General features: G+C 37.2%; 2 protein-coding genes across 2 annotated transcripts; both read left to right on the top strand.

Moving 5' to 3' along the window:
- Positions 1-3,912: 3,912 nt before the first annotated feature.
- On the top strand, positions 3,913-4,857 carry LOC130880608 (olfactory receptor 51L1). The gene has a single exon (XM_057779724.1). It carries the CDS (start codon positions 3,913-3,915, stop codon positions 4,855-4,857), a length of 945 nt encoding a protein of 314 aa, XP_057635707.1.
- Positions 4,858-18,836: 13,979 nt separating this feature from the next.
- LOC130879026 (olfactory receptor 51G2-like) lies at positions 18,837-19,778 on the top strand. Its single transcript, XM_057777007.1, has one exon. The coding sequence runs from the start codon at positions 18,837-18,839 to the stop codon at positions 19,776-19,778; it is 942 nt and encodes a 313-aa protein (XP_057632990.1).
- Positions 19,779-20,862: the final 1,084 nt, after the last annotated feature.

Genomic DNA, 20,862 nt, shown 5'->3' with positions numbered 1-20,862 from the left:
ATATCTTTGTTCTTTATCACATCTTAAGGACTAAAAATTCTTTTATAAGATTTTATCTTCTAGATATGATATGAAGCTACATTATGAAATAACAAAAATATGTTTGCTCAAAAAAGACCTGAATAGTGACCAATACCAGTTGGCATGCTAGTGTGGATGGAGGAGATCTCATAAGAGCCTATCCTTAGATGAACAATCATAGGAAACTGTTGACTTCTGAGTTAGGGAGAAGTAGTCTTCCTCAAGGATGAGCATCCTAATTCTTATCCATTATCAAGTGGTCATCCTTAAAACATATAAAAATATACATATACGTGATACTAAATGGACTGAAAAGATTGTATTTATATATATATGTAAATTTGTTTATATATGCTGAAATATATATATATATACATACATACATCAGTAATAAAGAAAAAGGCAAAAAATTGTGAAAGAATGGGGCCATGGGAAGGGTTGGAAGAAGGAAGGAGCTGGAGGAGGAAAATGATGCAATCGTATTTTAATTAAAATAAAAATTTAAAAATATAATTTAAAAGTCAAAAAGTAAACATAACTCATTTTCTTAAGCTTATTTGAAAAATCGAAAAGAAAATGATTGCATGCAAAGAAAGGACTAGGGACCATAGATGGCAGTAGGGATGCACTCAAAGACTGCAGTTCTATGCTGTAACCAAAACGTTGGACAAATGCTGCACGCATCATGTCCCTTCTGGGGATTAGCAGATTTTAAAAATAATCCCCAGTGTTCTACCTCAGGAGAGATTTGGAGTATTTATGAGATAGAAGAATAACTAACACCTCAAGTCTCCCAGAATCAGAATATCTGTAGCCAGTGCAATCTTAACTCTTCTCAGAAGATGGTTAAAGACAAAAGAAATCAAGAGCTAAAACAGAAATTCAAGTAAAAATGAGGAGGCAAAGAAGAAAGGAAAGCAGAATTACAAGCTGAAAAAAAAAATTTAGATACAGACCCAAATAGAACTAGCAATAGAAAACAACAGAGATGATTAAATGTGCCAAAGAGGGAGACACAGAAGTAGAAACAGAAAGAGAAGATGACTTCTACAGCAGAAAGTTTAGTTAGGAAGAAATAAATGCAACTGTTAGCTGTTGGGGATCGAGCCAGTAGTGGCTTACTAAACATGCTGACGACGCAGTTGTCTTATTCATAAACCTCAGGTAAGTTTTGATTTTTCATTACAAATAAATAGTGGATGGATTTTTGATGTTTTATATAGTAACATATACTACTAGAGACAATAGTCATTTTTCAAGTGAACGTATAATTTAGGCAGTATTGTTCACTTGTGGACAGTTTTGGAATGAGGGACACATCATAATGTACCCCTCTATGTTTTCAGCAATTTTAGACAGACTTGCTATTGGAAAACAGTTTTGATTACTACATATTGATGACTGGAAGACTACAAAAATCATCTTGTCTTTAGTCACTTTTCCTTAATTTATGTGATGAGGTTAATGTGTGATAGGAGTCTTTTCTCTTTGACTCTGTCATTAGCAGTTATCATTTCTTCCAGGGGTTTGTCACCATTTCTCAATATCAGTGTAATTAAATTGTACCCAAACCCCAAAAGAACCAAAGCAATGACGAACAATTAGAATAAAATGAGTCTAGAAAGGATGGTGATAGAGAGATCAAGGCACCAATGAAGAACATGACAGATTGATGGATAATAAATCAAAACTATACACACAGAGTGGAACACTATCAATACACATTGCCAAGGATATTAATAGGAATGAAACAAGTCAAAGGATTAAACTTTCCTATGAATAGAAATCGAATCAACAGCATAAAACTATAATAAATAATGTACATATTTGTAACAATTTGATGAGAGAATAGATCTTAGATTCTCTTACCATGTACACTTATATACCCAAAAGATGTCACCTATGGAAGGTTATAGGATAATTTTCTTGACTCATAATCATTTATATATACATACAAAAAATATTCATGTGCTTAATGCTTTAAATACATGGTCCAGAAAAACTGAAAGTACAAAGAAGGATATTACTGTCTGCTATATTCCTCAGTTCAGTGTATGGACATCCTGAAGCTAAAAGTTTTCAAACATTGAAATTATCAAAAATGTGACTCAGAGCAGGAGCAAAACAATTACAAAACCATAATCCACCTTATTTTCAGAAACATTAGAAAATAAAGAAAATAAGATTTTTATTAGGGTTGAAAGACTGCATGGAATAATATAAATTTCCCCATCGTGTCTAAAACACTGGCTGTGTGTGTGTGTGTGTGCATGTCTGTATATTTATTGTTATGTTCTACATATGTTGATGCTGATGTCTAAATTGTGTTCAGGAGTTCAGTTGTAAGACTGGGAATAAAATAAAACTTTCTGAGTGAGGAAAAGGATGAAGTCAGAGATTTCAGTAGACATTTTTTCTTTTGTAGTTATAGAACAGTAACTGTTCTTCTTGGCAGGTGAGCATATTGCTTTATTTGAGCCCACAGGCCCAGTTGAAAGTGCAATTTCACTACTCAGAGTTGAACTGGAGAAGTAGGGCTGATTCTAACACAGAGGATGAGGGAAAACTTGACTTTGGAGAAACTAGAGAAATTTCAATAATGTGAGAGACTGGCTAAATTGTAGCTTAAATTCTCCTGGGAGGTACAGGTTATATGCCCTAAGCCCTTTGTTGTCACATGATAGACTGTAGAGGAGAAATTAAAAATAAATATGAACTTTTAATGAAATACAATGAGATAAACATGAAATATAACTAGGATAACAAAGCACACTGACAGACAGTTGGAATTCCATTGTAGAAAGTTAAGGCTTCATTTGGAACAGTTTCCCATTGGTTCAAGACTGATTTACCAGAGACAGAGGCAGGATCTCGCAGGAGAAACGATGTGGAAGCTGAGCTGCTGGGTTCCTGTGTATTCATAGCAGGCACAAACGCACCACTTAATATTTGTATTAACGGTCCTGTTACAACAAGACAAGATAGTGAGTCAAGAAATCCTAAGTGCTGGACAATGTAGCTCATGGTAGGCTGTTTTGTTTTTTGTTTTTTTTCACATGCAGCCTTCTAGGTTTGATCTTTACACACTCTGTCTCTCTGCCTCTTTCTTTCTTTCTTTCTTTCTTTCTTTCTTTCTTTCTTTTTTCTTTCTTTCTTTCTTTCTCTCTGTCTCACTGATTCTCTCCTCTCTCCTCTCTCTCTCTAACAGAAAAGTGATATGGTCTCTTTTACTCTTTTAAGGCATAAGAAACAATGGTGTTAAATATATTACTTTTATACTTTGTGAAAGAGCCAGAAAGCCACCATTAGAAGGACTTACAGGTTTATGATATGATGTAAAATAAAGATCAATTTGAGGATAACTGTGCTGAAGTCATGGGGTCATTTCAGTTGTCTCTCCTGGTTGTAGACTAACAGCAATCACTGATTTAATCAAGAGCATTTTCTGAGGAATTTATGAAAATCATTATGCTTTTACTCTGAATTTACCTTATTTCCATTTTTACAATATAGAGTAAAATTTTCTTTCTGTATTTTTCTGTATCTCATATGTATAGTATACATGTGTATAGTATATATGTTTGTATATGTATATATATATATAGGAAATGGAAATATATATGTACATATACACATTTCCAATGTTATCAATGAAGATCTGTCAAGTTATTTTCAGAGGTGACTATATGGGGCACACACTATTGATGCTTTGTAATTTCAGTAAATATTTCATTTCATAATATCCACATGCAATTTCTTCTTTCTTCCAAGGTAAACATAGAGGAAATATGCATTTTTCCTCATGGCATTGTTTGTACTGATGAAAATTTGACTGAGTACTAAAGAAGAATATGTGAAGACATCTATCTTTCAAGCCTCTCGATGTTCACCATGCTTGCCTGGAATAGCAGTGATGTTACAGAGCCCATGTTTATCCTGAAGGGTTTTCCTGGACTGGAGCATGTCCACTCTTGGCTCTCAGTGCCTTTCTGCCTTGCATATTCGGTAGCAGTCATTGGTAATGTGACTATTCTTTCTGTCATCTGGGTAGAGCCCTCACTCCATCAGCCAATGTACTATTTCCTGTCCATCTTGGCTCTGACAGACCTAGGTATGTCCATGTCTACACTTCCCACAATGCTTACTGTGCTATGGTTGGATGTTCGAGAGATCCACGCAAGTGCTTGCTATGCTCAACTGTTCTTCATCCACACATTCACATTTCTGGAGTCCTCGGTGCTTCTGGCAATGGCCTTTGACCGCTTTGTTGCCATCTGCCGTCCTTTGCACTATTCTACCATCCTCACCAACAGTGCGATCGGCAAGATTGGTATGGCCTGCTTGTTACGAAGCATGGGAGTTGTTCTGCCCACACCTTTGTTACTAAGACGCTATCACTATTGCCACATCAATGCCCTCTCCCATGCCTTCTGCTTGCACCAAGATGTTCTAAGGTTGTCCTGTACCAGTGCCAGGGTCAACAGCGTTTACGGACTTTGTGTGGTTATCGCTACACTAGGTGTGGATTCAGTCTTCATTCTTATTTCTTATGCTCTTATTCTGAATGCAGTTCTGAGTATTGCATCCCGCGAAGAGCGACTAAAGGCGCTGAACACCTGTGTTTCCCATATCTGTGTGGTGCTCATCTTCTTTGTACCAGTTATTGGGGTGTCAATGGTTCATCGCTTTGGAAAACATCTCTCTCCCATAGTCCACATTCTCATGGCTGACATCTACCTGCTTCTTCCCCCAGTGCTTAACCCAGTTGTCTACAGCGTGAGGACAAAACAGATTCGTCTAGGAATTCTCCGCAAGTTTAGGTTAAGAAGGTTTTAAGTAACCTGCAGCCTCTGATTTCGGCCCTGGGATTTATTAGGAAAGTGCTTCTTTTAGTACGTGGAAAATATATGCTATAATTCTTGGATCACATCTGGCTAAATTACTGATTAATTTACCTCCTAAATATGCAGTCTCAATTAATTTGAAATCATTGCACCATTTTGGTTTACACAGGTAGAAAAGGTGGTGATTACTATAGGCTTTTCTGTACCTAGATCATTATTATTGAGATTTAATAAAAGAAAACACATGTAATGGAAATTCAGCATTTGCAAAACTATAAATTTTTTAATCATAAAAATATTACAGTACTTTCCTTATGAAAAATAGCCATTTGCAATAGTTAACAATAATGGAAAATTGAGAAATCAATACTATTTGACAATAGTCTTCTTACTCTTTTTACAAGTCTGTATGGGTCTTTAGTGTTATGTTTTCAAATATTTTATTGTGGATACTTGATTCCTTTGTCATCTTCCCTAAGATAGCCTTCATGGATAATATTTGATTATTTCACATATATTTACTTTCTTCTCAGTTGAATTGTGTAAATTTTGAGCATGGGACCAACCATAACTACTCATTAACAGAAGGTTATGCGTTTGGTCTTTTCCAGTTCATAAACACAATCATAAATTTTAACTCTAATTTTGTAAACCAAGTCAAATTTATGGGGACAAATGAAATATTTACTGTGGTAGCTATTAGTTTAAATACTGTGGATATATAGACAACAATATGCATGACCTGAGTGGTAAGTGAGAAGTAGTGTTTCAAAGTCCCTGCTGTGTGAACAGAAGGAATTGAGCTTAGATCCCGGGCATGGCCACACATGCCTATAACCCCATCACAGCAGGGGAAAGGAAGGTAGAATGAGGTGAGAATTGTGGGTCACACAGACTGTCTCAAAAATAATAAATAAATGAAATAGTATGTTCTAAATTCTTATTTTTTAAATGATATAATGTTTTATATTTAGTGCACTTTAAGAAAAGTCTTCCTGCCGGGCGGTGGTGGCACACGCCTTTATCCCAGCACTCGGGAGGCAGAGGCAGGCAGATCTCTGTGAGTTCGAGACCAGCCTGGTCTACAAGAGCTAGTTCCAGGACAGGCTCCAAAAGCACAGAGAAACTCTGTCTCAAAACACCAAAAAAAAAAAAAAAAAAAAGAAAAGAAAAGTCTTCCTGTTATGCTATTTGGGGTACAATTTGGAGACAACTACAGAGTAATTATTGTAGAGTTAGCAAATACTTTATTTATCTTAAGTATTAACCTTTCAGGCTTACCTCACTCAGGATAGTGTTTTCTATTTCCATCCATTTGCATGCAAAATTCAAGAAGTCATTGTTTTTTATTGCTGAGTAGTACTCTAATATGTATACATTCCATACTTTCTTCATCCATTCTTCCATTGAAGGGCATCTAGGTTGTTTCCAGGTTCTGGCTATTACAAACAATGCTGCTATGAACATAGTTGAGCATATACTTTTGTTGTATGATAGGGCATCTCTTGGGTATATTCCCAAGAATGGTATTGCTGGGTCCAGGGGTAGGTTGATCCCGAATTTCCTGAGAAACCGCCACACTGTTTTCCAAAGTGGTTGCACAAGTTTGCATTCCCACCAGCAATGGATGAGTGTACCCCTTACTCCACAACCTCTCCAGCAAAGGCTATCATTGGTGTTTTTGATTTTAGCCATTCTGACAAGTGTAAGATGGTATCTTAAAGTTGTCTTGATTTGCATTTCCCTGATCACTAAGGAAGTTGAGCATGACCTTAAGTGTCTTTTGGCCATTTGAACTTCTGTTGAGAATTCTCTGTTCAGCTCAGTGCCCCATTATAATTGGGTTGGTTAGCATTTTACAGTCTAGTTTTCTGAGTTCTTTATATATTTTGGAGATCAGACCTTTGTCTGTTGCGGGGTTGGTGAAGATCTTCTCCCAGTCAGTGGGTTGCCTTTTTGTCTAAGTGACAGTGTCCTTTGCTTTACAGAAGCTTCTCAGTTTCAGGAGGTCCCATTTATTCAATGTTGTCCTTAATGTCTGTGCTGCTGGGGTTATACGTAGGAAGTGGTCTCCTGTGCCCACGTGTTGTAGAGTACTTCCCAATTTCTCTTCTACCAAGAAACCAAGTATGTTAGTGACCTCCTGATTCTAGACAAGCTGAGCCAGAAGTCTAAGTTTGGAATTGAGGAATTGGTGTCTCTGAATGTCAGCTACACCTGTTGTCTGGTCTCTGTATAGCAGAAGCAAGAATAAGCAGAAATCCAGAGGAAATTCTTATACTGTCTCTTCAACATTCTCTATTGCCCAAGCTTTGCATCATGACACTTACAAAGGAAAAACTGTTCACTGGATTCAGCTGTATTCTTGTAGTGTAAGCAGTAGACGGCATGCTTGAAATAGGAAATAAGTAGGTAGATTATATGCTTAGTTCTGCAGTCATTCATATTTTTCTATGTGAGTTTTGAAAAATTTATGACCTACTTTTCATATTTGAGTTACGAAGTATGTAGAATTTACTTTTATGCAAGATGAGATAAGATCAAGGCATGGTTATATTCCTAGATAGTTCACTAGGAATAAATTATTTAATTAAGCATTAATCTAGAATCTGTGATGTGTCATGTAATGTACGAATATCTGTGTATTTTGGTCTGATATTGGTCTTGCTGTAATGCTCCAATGTATTTTTTCATATTTGTTTGATTAATATTGCTGTAGATAGTACCAGTGTAACCATTCAGTGCTATTTGCTATTTCAACTTCAAATGTATTTTGGTTACGTTTTCTGTAAGATTTTTTTTCTATAAAGTTTAAGCTTGGGGTAATTAACTATTATTATAATATTACATCATCTAATCTATAAACATAGCATATCTCTTGATTCTATAAATAGTCTTAAATTTATGTCAATAAAATTTAGAGTTATAAGTGTAAATGTTTAGTTAATCCTTTATTAGTTTCTCTTTCCTCTGTACTTTTGAAGCTAGAATACACAATGTGGCTCAGTTTCATTTTCTTATCACCACTAAAAAATGAATTTAGATATAAAAGTTGTATATTCTTAATACTGATAATTAACTTACTCGTTTTCCAGACTTTTCATTGAGATTTTTTAAAATTTACAAATAGTTAATTAATATTGCCTATGAATAATAATAAAGTTACTTTTCCTTTGAATTTCTATGTTTCTGAATTTCTGAATTTCTTCCTTTTCTCATCTATTTATATTGAAAATATAATATGACATATTAACACTGTATATTTTAGAACTCAGCATAGTTAAATTATTATCATCTTTTTAGCTATGGAGAGATTGTCTTACTATTATATTTTTCAAATAAGATTGATGTTATGGAAACAGAAACAGAGACCCACATCAGAGCACTGGACTGAGCTCCCAAGGTCCAGTTGAAGAGTGGAAGGAGTGAGAGTATGAACAAGGAAATCAAGACCATGAGGGGTTCACCCACTGAGACAGTTTGCCTGAGCTAATGGGAGCTTATCAACTCCAACTGGACTGGGAGTGAACAAGCATATTATCAAACTAGTCCCTCTGTATGTGGTTGACAGTTGGGGCAGACTGAGGGGCCACTGACAGTGGCACTGGGATTTGCCCCTATTCTACATCATGTACTGGCTTTTTGGGATCCCATTCTCTTTGAATGTATACCTTGCTTAACCTAGATGTAGTAGAGAACACCTTGGACTTTCCACAAGGCAGGGTGCCTTGCCCTCTCTTAGGATTGGAGGGGTTGGGGGAGGGTGTGTGAAGGGAGTGGAAGTAGAGTGGGAGGAGGGGAGGGAGTGGGAATTTGGATTGGTATTTTTTAAAGTAATAAATAAAATATACCCTTCTGCGGGGCTACGAGATCACCCAGTATAGCCTGTTTGGGCACTGGGTGGGAGCTCGGGGCAGAGGACAGCGGGAGTTTCTCTGTCTTGGTGGCTGGCCTACAAAGGGGTAGGCCTTTTGTGGACGAGGTCCTGGGCAAACGGGGAGCCTGGTCCTGGTCCTGAAGATCCTTCTGAGTGGTGAGAGCGATCTTGCCCCACGGCGGGAGCCAGGAATCGGAGCGAGGGCACTTTGTAAGCTGAGCCCTTGTCCAGCAGGGAAACCTGTTCCTGACTTAAAAGACACATTAGATAGCATTGTTAGGAGGAGATGGGCAGGCGCCAAGGCAAGAATTCACCCAACAATATGAAAACAACATGGAAACACCAGAACCCAATGATCTTACAACAGAAGGGCTTGAACACCCTAACAAAGAAGAAGTGGAAAAAATTGACTTTATGAAAGCAATAGAGTCCCTTAAACAACATGTAAAAAACACCCTTATAGAAATGGATGAGAAGTATAACAAAAAGTTCGATGAAATGAGTAAATACGTAAATGATGCCCTGGGAAACCAAGAAAAAATGATCAAACAGGTAATGGAAACAGTTCAAGAATTGAAAACGAAATTGAAGCAAGGAAGAAAACACAAAATGAGGACCAGCTGGATATGGAAAATCTAGGTCAACGAGCAGAGGCTACAGAAACAAGCATAATCAACAGACTACAAGAGATAGAAGAAAGAATCTCAGATTCTGAAGACAACATAGAGAAAATAAATGCACTGATCAAAGAAAACAGCAAAACCAACAAAGTTTTGTCGCAAAACATTCAGGAAATATGGGACACAATAAAAAGACCAAACCTAAGAATAATAGGGATACAAGACGGAGAAGAGTCACAACTCAAAGGTCCAGAAAATATTTTTAACAAAATTATAGAAGAAAACTTTCCCAACATAAAGAAAGATATTCCTTTGAATATTCAAGAAGCATACAGAACACCAAACAGACTGGATCAAAGAAAAACATCCCCTCGCCATATTATAATCAAAACACAAAATATCCAGATTAAAGAAAGAATATTAAGAGCTGCAAAGGAAAAAGGGCAAGTTATTTATAAAGGCAAACCGATCAGACTTACACCTGACTTCTCTATGGAAACCATGAAAGCCAGAAGGTCCTGGATAGAGGTACTGCAGAAACTAAGAGACCATGGATGCAAACCCAAACTACTATACCCAGCCAAGCTATCGTTCACTATCAATGGAGAAAACAAGACATTTGAGGATAAGAACAAAATTAAACAATACATAGCCACAAATCCAGCCCTACAGAAAGTAATAGAAGGAAAATCACAACACAAGGAATCCAACATAGCCAACACTGCCTACAATAACTCAGGCATCTAACGACCCTTCACCAGCACGACTCAAAGAAGGGAGACACACAAACTCTACTACAAAAAACAATAGGAATAACCAGAGTAATCAACCACTGGTCATTAATATCACTTAATATTAATGGTCTCAATTCACCTATAAAAAGACACAGACTAAAAGATTGGATACGAAAACAGGATCCAACATTCTGCTGTTTGCAAGAAACACATCTCAACCACAAAGACAGGCATCTACTCAGAGTAAAGGGATGGGAAAAGGTTTTTCAAGCAAATGGTCCTAAGAAAAAAGCAGGTGTGGCCATACTAATTTTTAACAAAATGGACTTCAAACTAAAATCAATCAGAAGAGATGGAGAGGGACATTTTTTACTCATAACAGGAACAATTCATCAGGACAAAGTCTCAATCCTGAATATCTACGCCCCTAATATAAAAGCACCCACTTATGTAAAAGAAATATTACTAAAACTCAAGGCAGACATCAAACCACACACACTAGTAGTAGGAGACTTCAACACACCTCTCTCACCAATGGACAGGTCAATCAGACAGAAACCTAATAGAGACTTAAGAGAATTTTTGGAGGTAATGAAGCAAATGGACTTAACCGACATCTATAGAACACTCCACCCAAATAGGAAAGAATATACCTTCTTCTCTGCAGCTCATGGAACCTTCTTGAAAATTGACCACATACTGGGTAACAAAGGAAACCTCTACAGATACAAAAAAAATATCAGTGTCCTCCTGTGTCTTATCAGATCACCACAGATTAAAGTTAGAAGGCAACAACAATGCTACCCCCAGAAAGCCGACAAACTCATGGAAACTGACCAGTCAACTACTGAACCACACCTGGGTCAAGGAAGAAATTAAGAAAAAAATTAAAGTCTTCCTTGAATTTAATGAAAATAAAGAGACAATATAGTCAAACCTATGAGACACGATGAAAGCTGTGCTCAGAGGAAAGTTCATAGCACTAAGTGCCCACTTAAAGAAAACGGAGAAAGCATACATTGGGGACTTAACAGCACACCTGAAAACCTTAGAAAAAAAAGAAGCAGAAGCACCCAGGAGGAGTAGAAGACTGGAAATAATCAAACTGAGGGCTGAAATCAACAAAATAGAAACACAGAAAACAGTCCAAAGAATCAATGAAACAAAAAGTTGGTTCTTAGAGAAAATCAACAAAATCGACAAACCCCTTTCCAAACAAATTAAACGACAGAGAGAGAACACGCAAATAAATAAGATCAGAAATGAAGAGGGGGACATAACCACAGACACAGAGGAAATTCAGAGAATCATTAGATCTTACTACAAAAGCCTGTATGCCACAAAACTGGAAAATGCAAAAGAAATGGACATTTTTTTTAGATAAGTACAATATACCAAAGCTAAACCAAGAACAGGTGAACGAGCTAAATAGACCGGTTAGTCACGAAGAATTAGAAATGGTTATCAAAAATCTCCCTTCCAAAAAAAGCCCAGGACCAGATGGTTTCAATGCAGAATTCTACCAGACCGTCCAAGAAGGTCTTAATGTATTTCACAATATAGAAACAGAAGAGTCATTGCCAAATTCCTTTTATGAAGCTACAGTTACCCTGATACCAAAACCACACAAAGCCCCAACCAAGAAAGAGAATTACAGGCCTATCTCACTCATGAACATCGATGCAAAAATCCTCAATAAAATACTGGCAAACCGAATCCAAGAACACATCAGAAAAATTATCCATTATGATCAAGTAGGCTTCATCCCAGAGATGCAGGGCTGGTTCAACATACGCAAATCTATCAATGTAATTCACCATATAAATAAACTGAAAGAAAAAAACCATATGATCATTTCATTAGATGCTGAAAAAGCATTCGACAAAATTCAACACCCCTTTATGATGGAGGTCTTGGAGAGATTAGGGATAAAAGGATCATACCTAAATATAATAAAAGCTATTTACAGCAAGCCGACAGCCAACATTAAATTAAACGGAGAAAAACTCAAGGCCATCCCACTAAAATCGGGAACACGACAAGGATGTCCACTCTTTCCATACCTCTTCAATATAGTGCTTGAAGTTTTAGCAGTAGCGATAAGACAACGTAAGGGGATCAAGGGGATTCGTATTGGAAAGGAAGAAGTTAAGCTTTCGTTATCTGCAGATGATATGATAGTATACATAACCAACCCAAAAAACTCTACCAAAGAACTCCTACAGCTGATAAACACCTTTGGGAATGTGGCAGGATACAAGATCAACTCCAAAAAATCAGTTGCCTTCCTATGCACAAAGGATAAGGAAGCAGAGAGGGAAATCAGAGAAGCATCACCTTTCACGATAGCCACAAATAGCATAAAATATCTTGGGGTAACTCTAACCAAGGAAGTGAAAGATCTATTTGACAAGAACTTTAAGTCTTTGAAGAAAGAAATCGATGAGGACACCAGAAAATGGAAGGATCTCCCTTGCTCTTCGATTGGGAGGATCAACATAGTAAAAATGGCAATTCTACCAAAAGCAATCTATAGATTCAACGCAATCCCCATCAAAATCCCATGAAAATTCTTCACAGATCTGGAAAAGACAATAATCAACTTTATATGGAAAAACAAAAAACCCAGGATAGCCAAAACAATCTTATACAATAAAGGATTGTCCGGGGGCATTACCATCCCTGACTTCAAACTCTATTACAGAGCTACAGTATTGAAAACAGCTTGGTATTGGCATAGAAACAGAGAAGTCGACCAATGGAATCGAATAGAAGACCCTAGCTTTAACCCACAAACCTATGAACACCTGATTTTGATAAAGGAGCTAAAAGTATTCAATGGAAGAAAGAAAGCATCTTTAATAAATGGTGCTGGCAAAACTGGATGTCAGCCTGTAGAAGAATGAAAATAGATCCATATCTATCACCATGCTCAAAACTCAAGTCCAAATGGATTAAAGACCTCAATATCAGTCCAAACACACTGAACCTGATAGAAGAGAAAGTGGGAAGTACTCTACAACACATGGGCACAAGAGAACACTTCCTACGTACAACCCCAGCAGCACAGACATTAAGGGCATCATTGAATAAATGGGACCTCCTGAGACTGAGAAGCTTCTGTAAAGCAAAGGACACTGTCACTAAGACAAAAAGGCAACCCACTGACTGGGAGAAGATCTTCACCAACCCCGCAACAGAAAGGTCTGATCTCCAAAATATATAGAGAACTCAAGAAAGTAGAGCGTAAAGGGCTAATCAACCCAATTAAAAAATGGGGCACTGAGCTGAACAGAGAATTCTCAACAGAAGAAGTTTGAATTGCCAAAAGACATTTAAGGTCATGCTCAACTTCCCTAGCGATCAGGGAAATGCAAATCAAGACAACTTTAAGATACCATCTTACACCTGTCAGAATGGCTAAAATCAAAAACACCAATGATAGTCTTTGCTGGAGAGGTTGTGGAGAAAGGGGTACACTCATTCATTGCTGGTGGGAATGCAAACTTGTGCAAGCACTTTGGAAAATAGTGTGGCGGTTTCTCAGGAATTTCGGGATCCACCTACCCCTGGACCCAGCAATACCACTCTTGGGAATATACCCAAGAGATGCCCTATCATACAACAAAAGTATATGCTCAACTATGTTCATAGCAGCATTGTTTGTAATAGCCAGAACCTGGAAACAACCTAGATGCCCTTCAATGGAAGAATGGATGAAGAAAGTATGGAATATATACATATTAGAGTACTACTCAGCAGTAAAAAACAATGACTTCCTGAATTTTGCATACAAATGGACGGAAATAGAAAACACTATCCTGAGTGAGGTGAGCCAGACCCAAAAAGAGGAACATGGGATGTACTCACTCATATTTGGTTTCTAGCCATGAATAGGGGACGTTGAGCCTATTATGCGTGGTCCTAGAGAAGCTAATTAAGAAGGTGAACCCAAAGAAAAACATTTAGGCGATAAAAGGAGACAGAGACAAACACCCACATTGGAGCACCGGACTGAAATCTCAAGGTCCAAATCATGAGCAGGAGACAGAGCACGAGCAAGGAACTTAGGACCGCGAGGGGTGCACCCACACACTGAGACAATGGGGATGTTCTATCAGGAAATCACCAAGGCCAGCTGGCCTGGGTCTGAAAAAGCATGGGATAAAACTGGACTTGCTGAACATAATGGACAATGAGGACTACTGAGAACTAAAGAACAATGGCAATGGGTTTTTGATCCTACTGCACGTACTGGCTTTGTGGGAGCCTAGGCAGTTTGGATGCTCACCTTACTAGACCTGGATGGAGGTGGGTGGTCCTTGGACTTCCCACAGGGCAGGGAACCCGGATTACTCTTAGGGATGATGAGGGAGGGGGACTCGATTGGGGAGGGGGAGGGAAATGGGAGGTGGTGGCGGGGAGAAGGCAGAAATCTTTAATAAATAAATGAACAATAAAAATAAATAAATAAATAAATAAAAAAAATAAAAAAACAAAACGGAGTATGATAACAAGTGCCTATAGACCCTGCTACTGAAGAGGCTGAGGCAGGAAGATCACCTGAGACCAGAATTCAAAACCAATTTGAGCAAGAAACAAAGCAGGACATAGTAGTTTCTTTCCTGTAATCCGGATACTCAGAGGCTAAGGCAGAAGACCTGTCAAGAGTTTGAGGCCAGTCTGGGATACATACAGAGCTCAACACCAACCTGGGCCACAGTGAACCTTATCTCAAACAACACTAAAACCATAAAAAAAACTAAATAAAATATAATAATACTACTAAAGATTGATGTTATTACAGCTTTTTTTGTATTAAATCACACAAATAAAAATTATCTTGAATTTCAATTTCAATATATTTTGTACCACCATTGATATTGAATTTAGTAAAATATCTTTCTCAATTTATGTTATAAAATTATCTTCTCCTTTTAAGGTAGTAGTAAGTCCTTTGAGTAAGATATAAACAGTTTTGATGCCGGGCGGTGGTGGCGCATACCTTTAATCCCAGCACTCGGGAGGCAGAGACAGGCGGATCTCTGAGAGTTCGAGGCCAGCCTGGTCTACAAGAGCTAGTTCCAGGAAAGGAACCAAAAGCTACAGAGAAACCCTGTCTCAAAAAATCAAAAAAAACCAAAACAAACAAAACAAAAAAAACAGTTTTGATGACCAAATTAAATACAAAAGAAGCAGTATGTGTGTGTGCAATTAACATATTATATTCATAATGATCTGGTTTAAATTTTATAATAAGATCATGGGGTCTAAAGTCTTACATGTTTAATTTTGTGTGTTATGCTTTTCTTACTCTTGATATCAGGTTATGAATGTTTCACAGAAGTCACTGAGAAATAATCTCTCATTTATATGCCTTAATTGAGGATTTGAAATAATGAATCAAACATAGTAGTTAGGACTGAGACTCTTTCCATAAAACTATTAATAGAGTTTTAAGAAAGTTGTAATAAAGCCCATTTTTTTCCCATCAAATAATCTGTCAGGCACTTCTGATTTGTTTCTCAGTCCAAGAGAGTAGGTTGGCATTCCCACCATCTGCTCTTGAGGAGGATAAATAGTTTTGGCATCAATTATTTTCCCCAGAGCTTTAATTGAGAAAAAAAAAATGTGCTAGAGGGAATGTACTAGTCAACAGGGACGAGAAGGTCAGCGTTCTTAAACACACAAGCAACTGACTGGATAATGCCAAAAATGTCCAAGGCCTGAATTACCCTGCTCTAGAGTCACAGAAGACACTGAACCTTGCCTCGAGGCACCTACGTTTCCATAAAGATCTGTATGCTGTAGGACACACTGTGTGTCTTATTCTCTCCTTATTCCAATCATTAATACCTTGTGATACCTACAGAGAGTGCTCAGATTGACAGACTAGAAACTCAGACATTCTGAGTCAGAGTGAATGCCTGTCTGCACTTAGGACTCAGGAGTGTCTGGGGAAAGACTTTGAGGTAAGAATGGTGGGTACAAAATTGATACAGATTTCAGTAGATGGGAAGGAAGCTGAGAGTTTCTGCGGGTCCTAGATTTGTGAAATCAGTGCTCTGGAGCAGGTGAGAGCGATAAAATAGATGCTCTCCCACCCTGCTAGACTGTTAGCCTCGAAAACTACTCAGCACAACCTCGGGGTGCGGAAGTGTAACTTCTCAGCCTGGAATTCAGTACTGACACTACTGTTGTCCAAAGATTAAAGTGTCAAAATGTGTGAAGTGGGTGGTACTGAGGCTGCTGAAAGTAACCTCTTCGACCTCATGCCTTCTATATCCATAAATCGTGAGCACTGCATCCTACTTGACCCTGCATACAGCTACTGGTCACAGTGTCTTTAGTCAAAATCTGTGGTTGCCGCATTTTATAATGTTTCATCTGCCGTGATCAATATTTTTCTTCACTTGAGATCAAGCTATCCAAGTACCAGATGCAATGTGGGGCATTTCACATATTTTGGTCAAACGTCTTAAATGTTAATAAAATGGTGTAGTTAGTACTTTATTTTTATGTTCAGTAGTGTTTAGTCATCTGTCTAAAATGTTTGAAGAAGTAGATTACACTTGCCATATGGCTTTCCCTGACTTTAGAAGAGTAGCCACTGAAAACAGGCTCTCATGTCTATAACCAGTAGTGAGACAAGACTGAATCCTCTAAATCAGAAAAATTTCTAAGGAGTAAGAGAGTCACGCAAGAGATGAACCTTGACACGCCTCCCTGAGAAAGAGACTGAAGACAACTGCAACTGTTGAGGGTGTGTATAAGGAAGAAAGAAATTAATTTGGGGTGTCAAAGGGATTCTTTTTATCACTCAGTGATGAAGAAGACCGGAAATTTATGACATAAGACCAAGGGAAGTGTGGGTAATGTAATCCCAGCACTTGGGAGGCAGAGGCAGGCGGATCTCTGTGAGTTCGAGACCAGCCTGGTCTACAAGAGCTAGTTCCAGGACAGGCTCCAAAACCACAGAGAAACCCTGTCTTGAAAAACCAAAAACAAACAAACAAAGAACAAATAAAAAGCACTAGCTCACAATATTTGATTTTTATTATAGCATATAGATGACTGTGTAAAATATAATATAGATATAAATTATTCTATTTTTTATTTTTCATCTTAAAAGAAAGGATATTACAATAACCATGGAACACTCCTGTTGCCTGTAGAGCATTATCTAATCAGTTATTTTATAAATAAATTAGACAAAGAAAATTTCAACATGATTGTTGTAATGGAGGAGGATGGCTTAGTGAACAGGGCATGGGAATTTTGATGTAGAATTTTAACAAAGAATACTCTAAGCAAATAAAAGCTTGGCCATGTTTGGTGCCTGGCACATCCAGTTTGTGGATGACAGCTTGGTGCTCAGGCAACTCTCAACTCTTCTTGCAACTGGACATTGTCTTCCTATGTTGCTTTCTCTTACTGTTCATTTGTGAATTGTTTTTCTCACTCTTTATTCACAAGTCATTACAAAACCTTCATTTGGTACAGTATACCCATTCCTCTCAACACATACATCGCATGCTTGTTAGAACTTAACTGGATTTATCTTGCTCACTTGTTTACCCAAGTTTCTATGCAGGTCTTTTATATGGCAAAATTCAACAAAATAGGTGAGATATTCTATATTTCTAAACATCATGATCTCTATTATCCATCTTCTTTTTCTCTGTAACGTTTCAACTGTATATCCTTCATAATACTCACAAGTAGAAGTTATTTTTACCCTCTATTTTATTATAACAATAACTTACTAAAAGCTTCTTCATTTTTCCTGACAACATTTAGATTATTTTAACACTGATTCTACTTTGATACCAGTATAAATCAAACTGATTGCTTCTGTAAAGAATTCTATAAGAATCAGTATGAATAACCTCATAAGTTGAAGTTTTTTATTTCTTATCCTTTTATGTTTAAATTTAGCTACAGCACCCATAGAAAGGTTCACTCTGGTCCTATAGCACTTTTAACACAATATTCTCCCCTTATCCATAGTTCTGATTTCTGCCATTTTTTTAATCTATGTCAACCTTCACCTAAAATTATTAAATGGAAAATTTTAGAAAAAATTCAATTTGTGCTAAATAATATTTACCATAGCAAGTTTTTAAAGTAGTCTATTAATTATTATTCATTATAAATCTATTATGCTTAATTATGAATTACACTTAACAATAGGTGTATAGGTGTAGGAAAAACAATACATATAATGGTGTATACATCCATAGTGTCTGGAATTCCTAGTAGCCTAGAAAGGTACTTCCTGGGCATAAGGAGATCCATGCTCCAGCAGTTCCGTATTAACATGCATGGTTTTAACAGCCCTTTGACTCCATGTAACATTTGGGATCTAATTCAAGAATCACCTTCAATAAATTTTCTGTGACTTCCTCGATTAAACTTAGCATCCTCTCTGTTTTGATATCACCTTGTGCTTTTAAAATTATGTTTGGAGAGGTAAGCTAACATTTTATTTAGCCCCTAGTCTAAATTCTGTAAGTATGTAAGACATTTATTATAGACACTTTCTATTTCAACACTTCCAGATTTCCTTTACTATGTTCTTACTAAATATGAAATGAAATAAAAGAATTAATGGGTTGATTAACAAATATATGTGGTAATTAAATATAAAGAGCTTTGTTCATTACTACAGATTTGGAAGTGACTCTAATTTTTTGTGTTCTTAACTTCCATTGAAGATTGAGGAGCCTTTATCAGCACAATGTCTGTCATCAATGATTCTACTCTGTACCCTCGATTCCTTCTGACTGGTTTCCCAGGCCTTGAAACTAGATATGGCTTGATTTCCATTCCTATATTCTTGGTTTATGCCACTTCTATTGCAGGGAACATTACCATCCTGTTCATTATCAGAACTGAGTCTTCCCTCCATCAGCCAATGTACTATTTTTTATCTATGCTAGCACTCACTGACCTGGGCCTCTCTACTACGACCTTACCTACTATGTTCAGTGTGTTTTGGTTCCAAGTCCGGGAGATCCCTTTCAATGCGTGTCTGGTCCAGATGTACTTCATTCATGTTTTCTCAATCATTGAGTCAGCTGTGCTCTTGGCCATGGCCTTTGACCGCTTTGTAGCAATACGAGAACCTCTGCGCTATGCAGCTATTCTAACCAACAGTGTCGTTGTTGGAATCGGCTTTGCAATTGCTGGAAGAGCCTTAGCCCTGGTCTTTCCAGCCTCCTTCCTCTTGAAGAGACTTCAATATCGGGTTATTAATATACTCTCCTACCCCTTCTGCCTGCATCAGGACCTCATAAAGACAACTGTATCCAGCCGCTGGGTCAGCAGCATCTATGGCCTCATGGTGGTCATCTTCTCCATGGGACTGGATTCTTTGCTTCTCCTCCTGTCCTATATCCTCATCCTGGGCACTGTATTGAGTATCGCCTCCAAAGCAGAGAGGATAAAAGCCCTCAACACTTGCATTTCCCACATCTGTGCTGTACTCACTTTCTATACACCAATGATTGGGCTATCTATGATTCGTCGCTATGGGCAGAATGCTTCCCCAATTGTCCATGTGCTCATGGCCAATGTATATCTTCTAGTTCCCCCTCTCATGAACCCTATTGTCTACAGTGTGAAAACCAAGCAGATTCGTGACAGAATCCTGAGGAAACTGAAGAAACCTAAAGTTTAGCAGAAAAAGACTAGAAAGCACTTTTCGTATTCCTTTTTATTATATATAGTGTTTCTTATTTATGTAAATGTTAAAATGTAAATGTTGTTAATAATATTTTGCCCTTAAGATATTGCATCCAAACCTCAATGACAGAAAATGTTTGTCTTTTCAACATAGAGAATTAAAAGTTGGCTTTATTTACTTTTAAAATAAAAGTCCCCAGTTTCCAAGATGTCTAGATTTCAAGACAATACTTACATAAACAAGAAAACTTACATCATCAACTTTGGCCCATATTACTTTCCTTAGGCCAAAAATATTTTTTTAGGCCAAAAATATTTTGCATATACATTTTGATCATGTTAAATCTAGAAAAAGTATTTTCCACAGGAAGTGAATATTACTAAAAAATGATGAGTAAATGAAATGTAACACATTTTCTGAAGTATAAAAGAAAATAACTTTGAGACACACCAATGGTCCAGATTTTGGTGATTCTCAAATTAGTTAGGAATACCGCTATTTCTAAATCTATTATGTTAAAGCTGTTTTTCTTTTGGACTATGATTGCTATAAGAAATAGCTGTTTGTTTATTTTTTCTTCCAGGTTTCTCAGAATATTTCTCAGCTAACCAATATGACTACTCAATCATGACCTGAACTAGGTTGAAACCAATCAGCAAGCTAAAATAGTTGAGGCAAAGTCCATGAAGGTTCAACTCTACACAAAGAACTACAGGCAACTGAATAAAGCTAACGTTAGCCCTCTCAAGAAAATAGCACATCAATTGGTTGTTCAGTGCCAAATAGTCAGCTCTGAAAACATACACACAAGTAACAATGTATGAACTCAACATGTTACATTTAGAAATAAATACGTATATACAAAAATAAATATATGCATGAAATAACAAATAATAAAAAGAGGCCATGGGTTTGTAGGAAAGTGGAAAAGGGAATATGGGAGGGTCTAGAGGGGGAAAGGAAGGGGAGAAATGTAATTAAATTATAATCTCAGACAGACAATTAAGAAACCCCCAACTAAAAGTGAAATCACCTAAAAATAAGAACAAAAAATAAAAAAAATAACATTAACTTTAGA

Source organism: Chionomys nivalis, chromosome 8, assembly GCF_950005125.1.
Source record: "Chionomys nivalis chromosome 8, mChiNiv1.1, whole genome shotgun sequence".
Lineage (NCBI taxonomy): Eukaryota > Metazoa > Chordata > Mammalia > Rodentia > Cricetidae > Chionomys > Chionomys nivalis.
Note: the sequence above shows the minus strand (reverse complement) of the source record. Positions and strands in the feature narration are given on the sequence as shown.

What these genes read in the sequence shown, in the direction of transcription:
- LOC130880608 (XM_057779724.1), top strand. Translation starts at nt 3,913, where the DNA reads ATGCTTGCCTGGAATAGCAGTGATGTTACAGAGCCCATGTTTATCCTG.
- LOC130879026 (XM_057777007.1), top strand. Translation starts at nt 18,837, where the DNA reads ATGTCTGTCATCAATGATTCTACTCTGTACCCTCGATTCCTTCTGACT.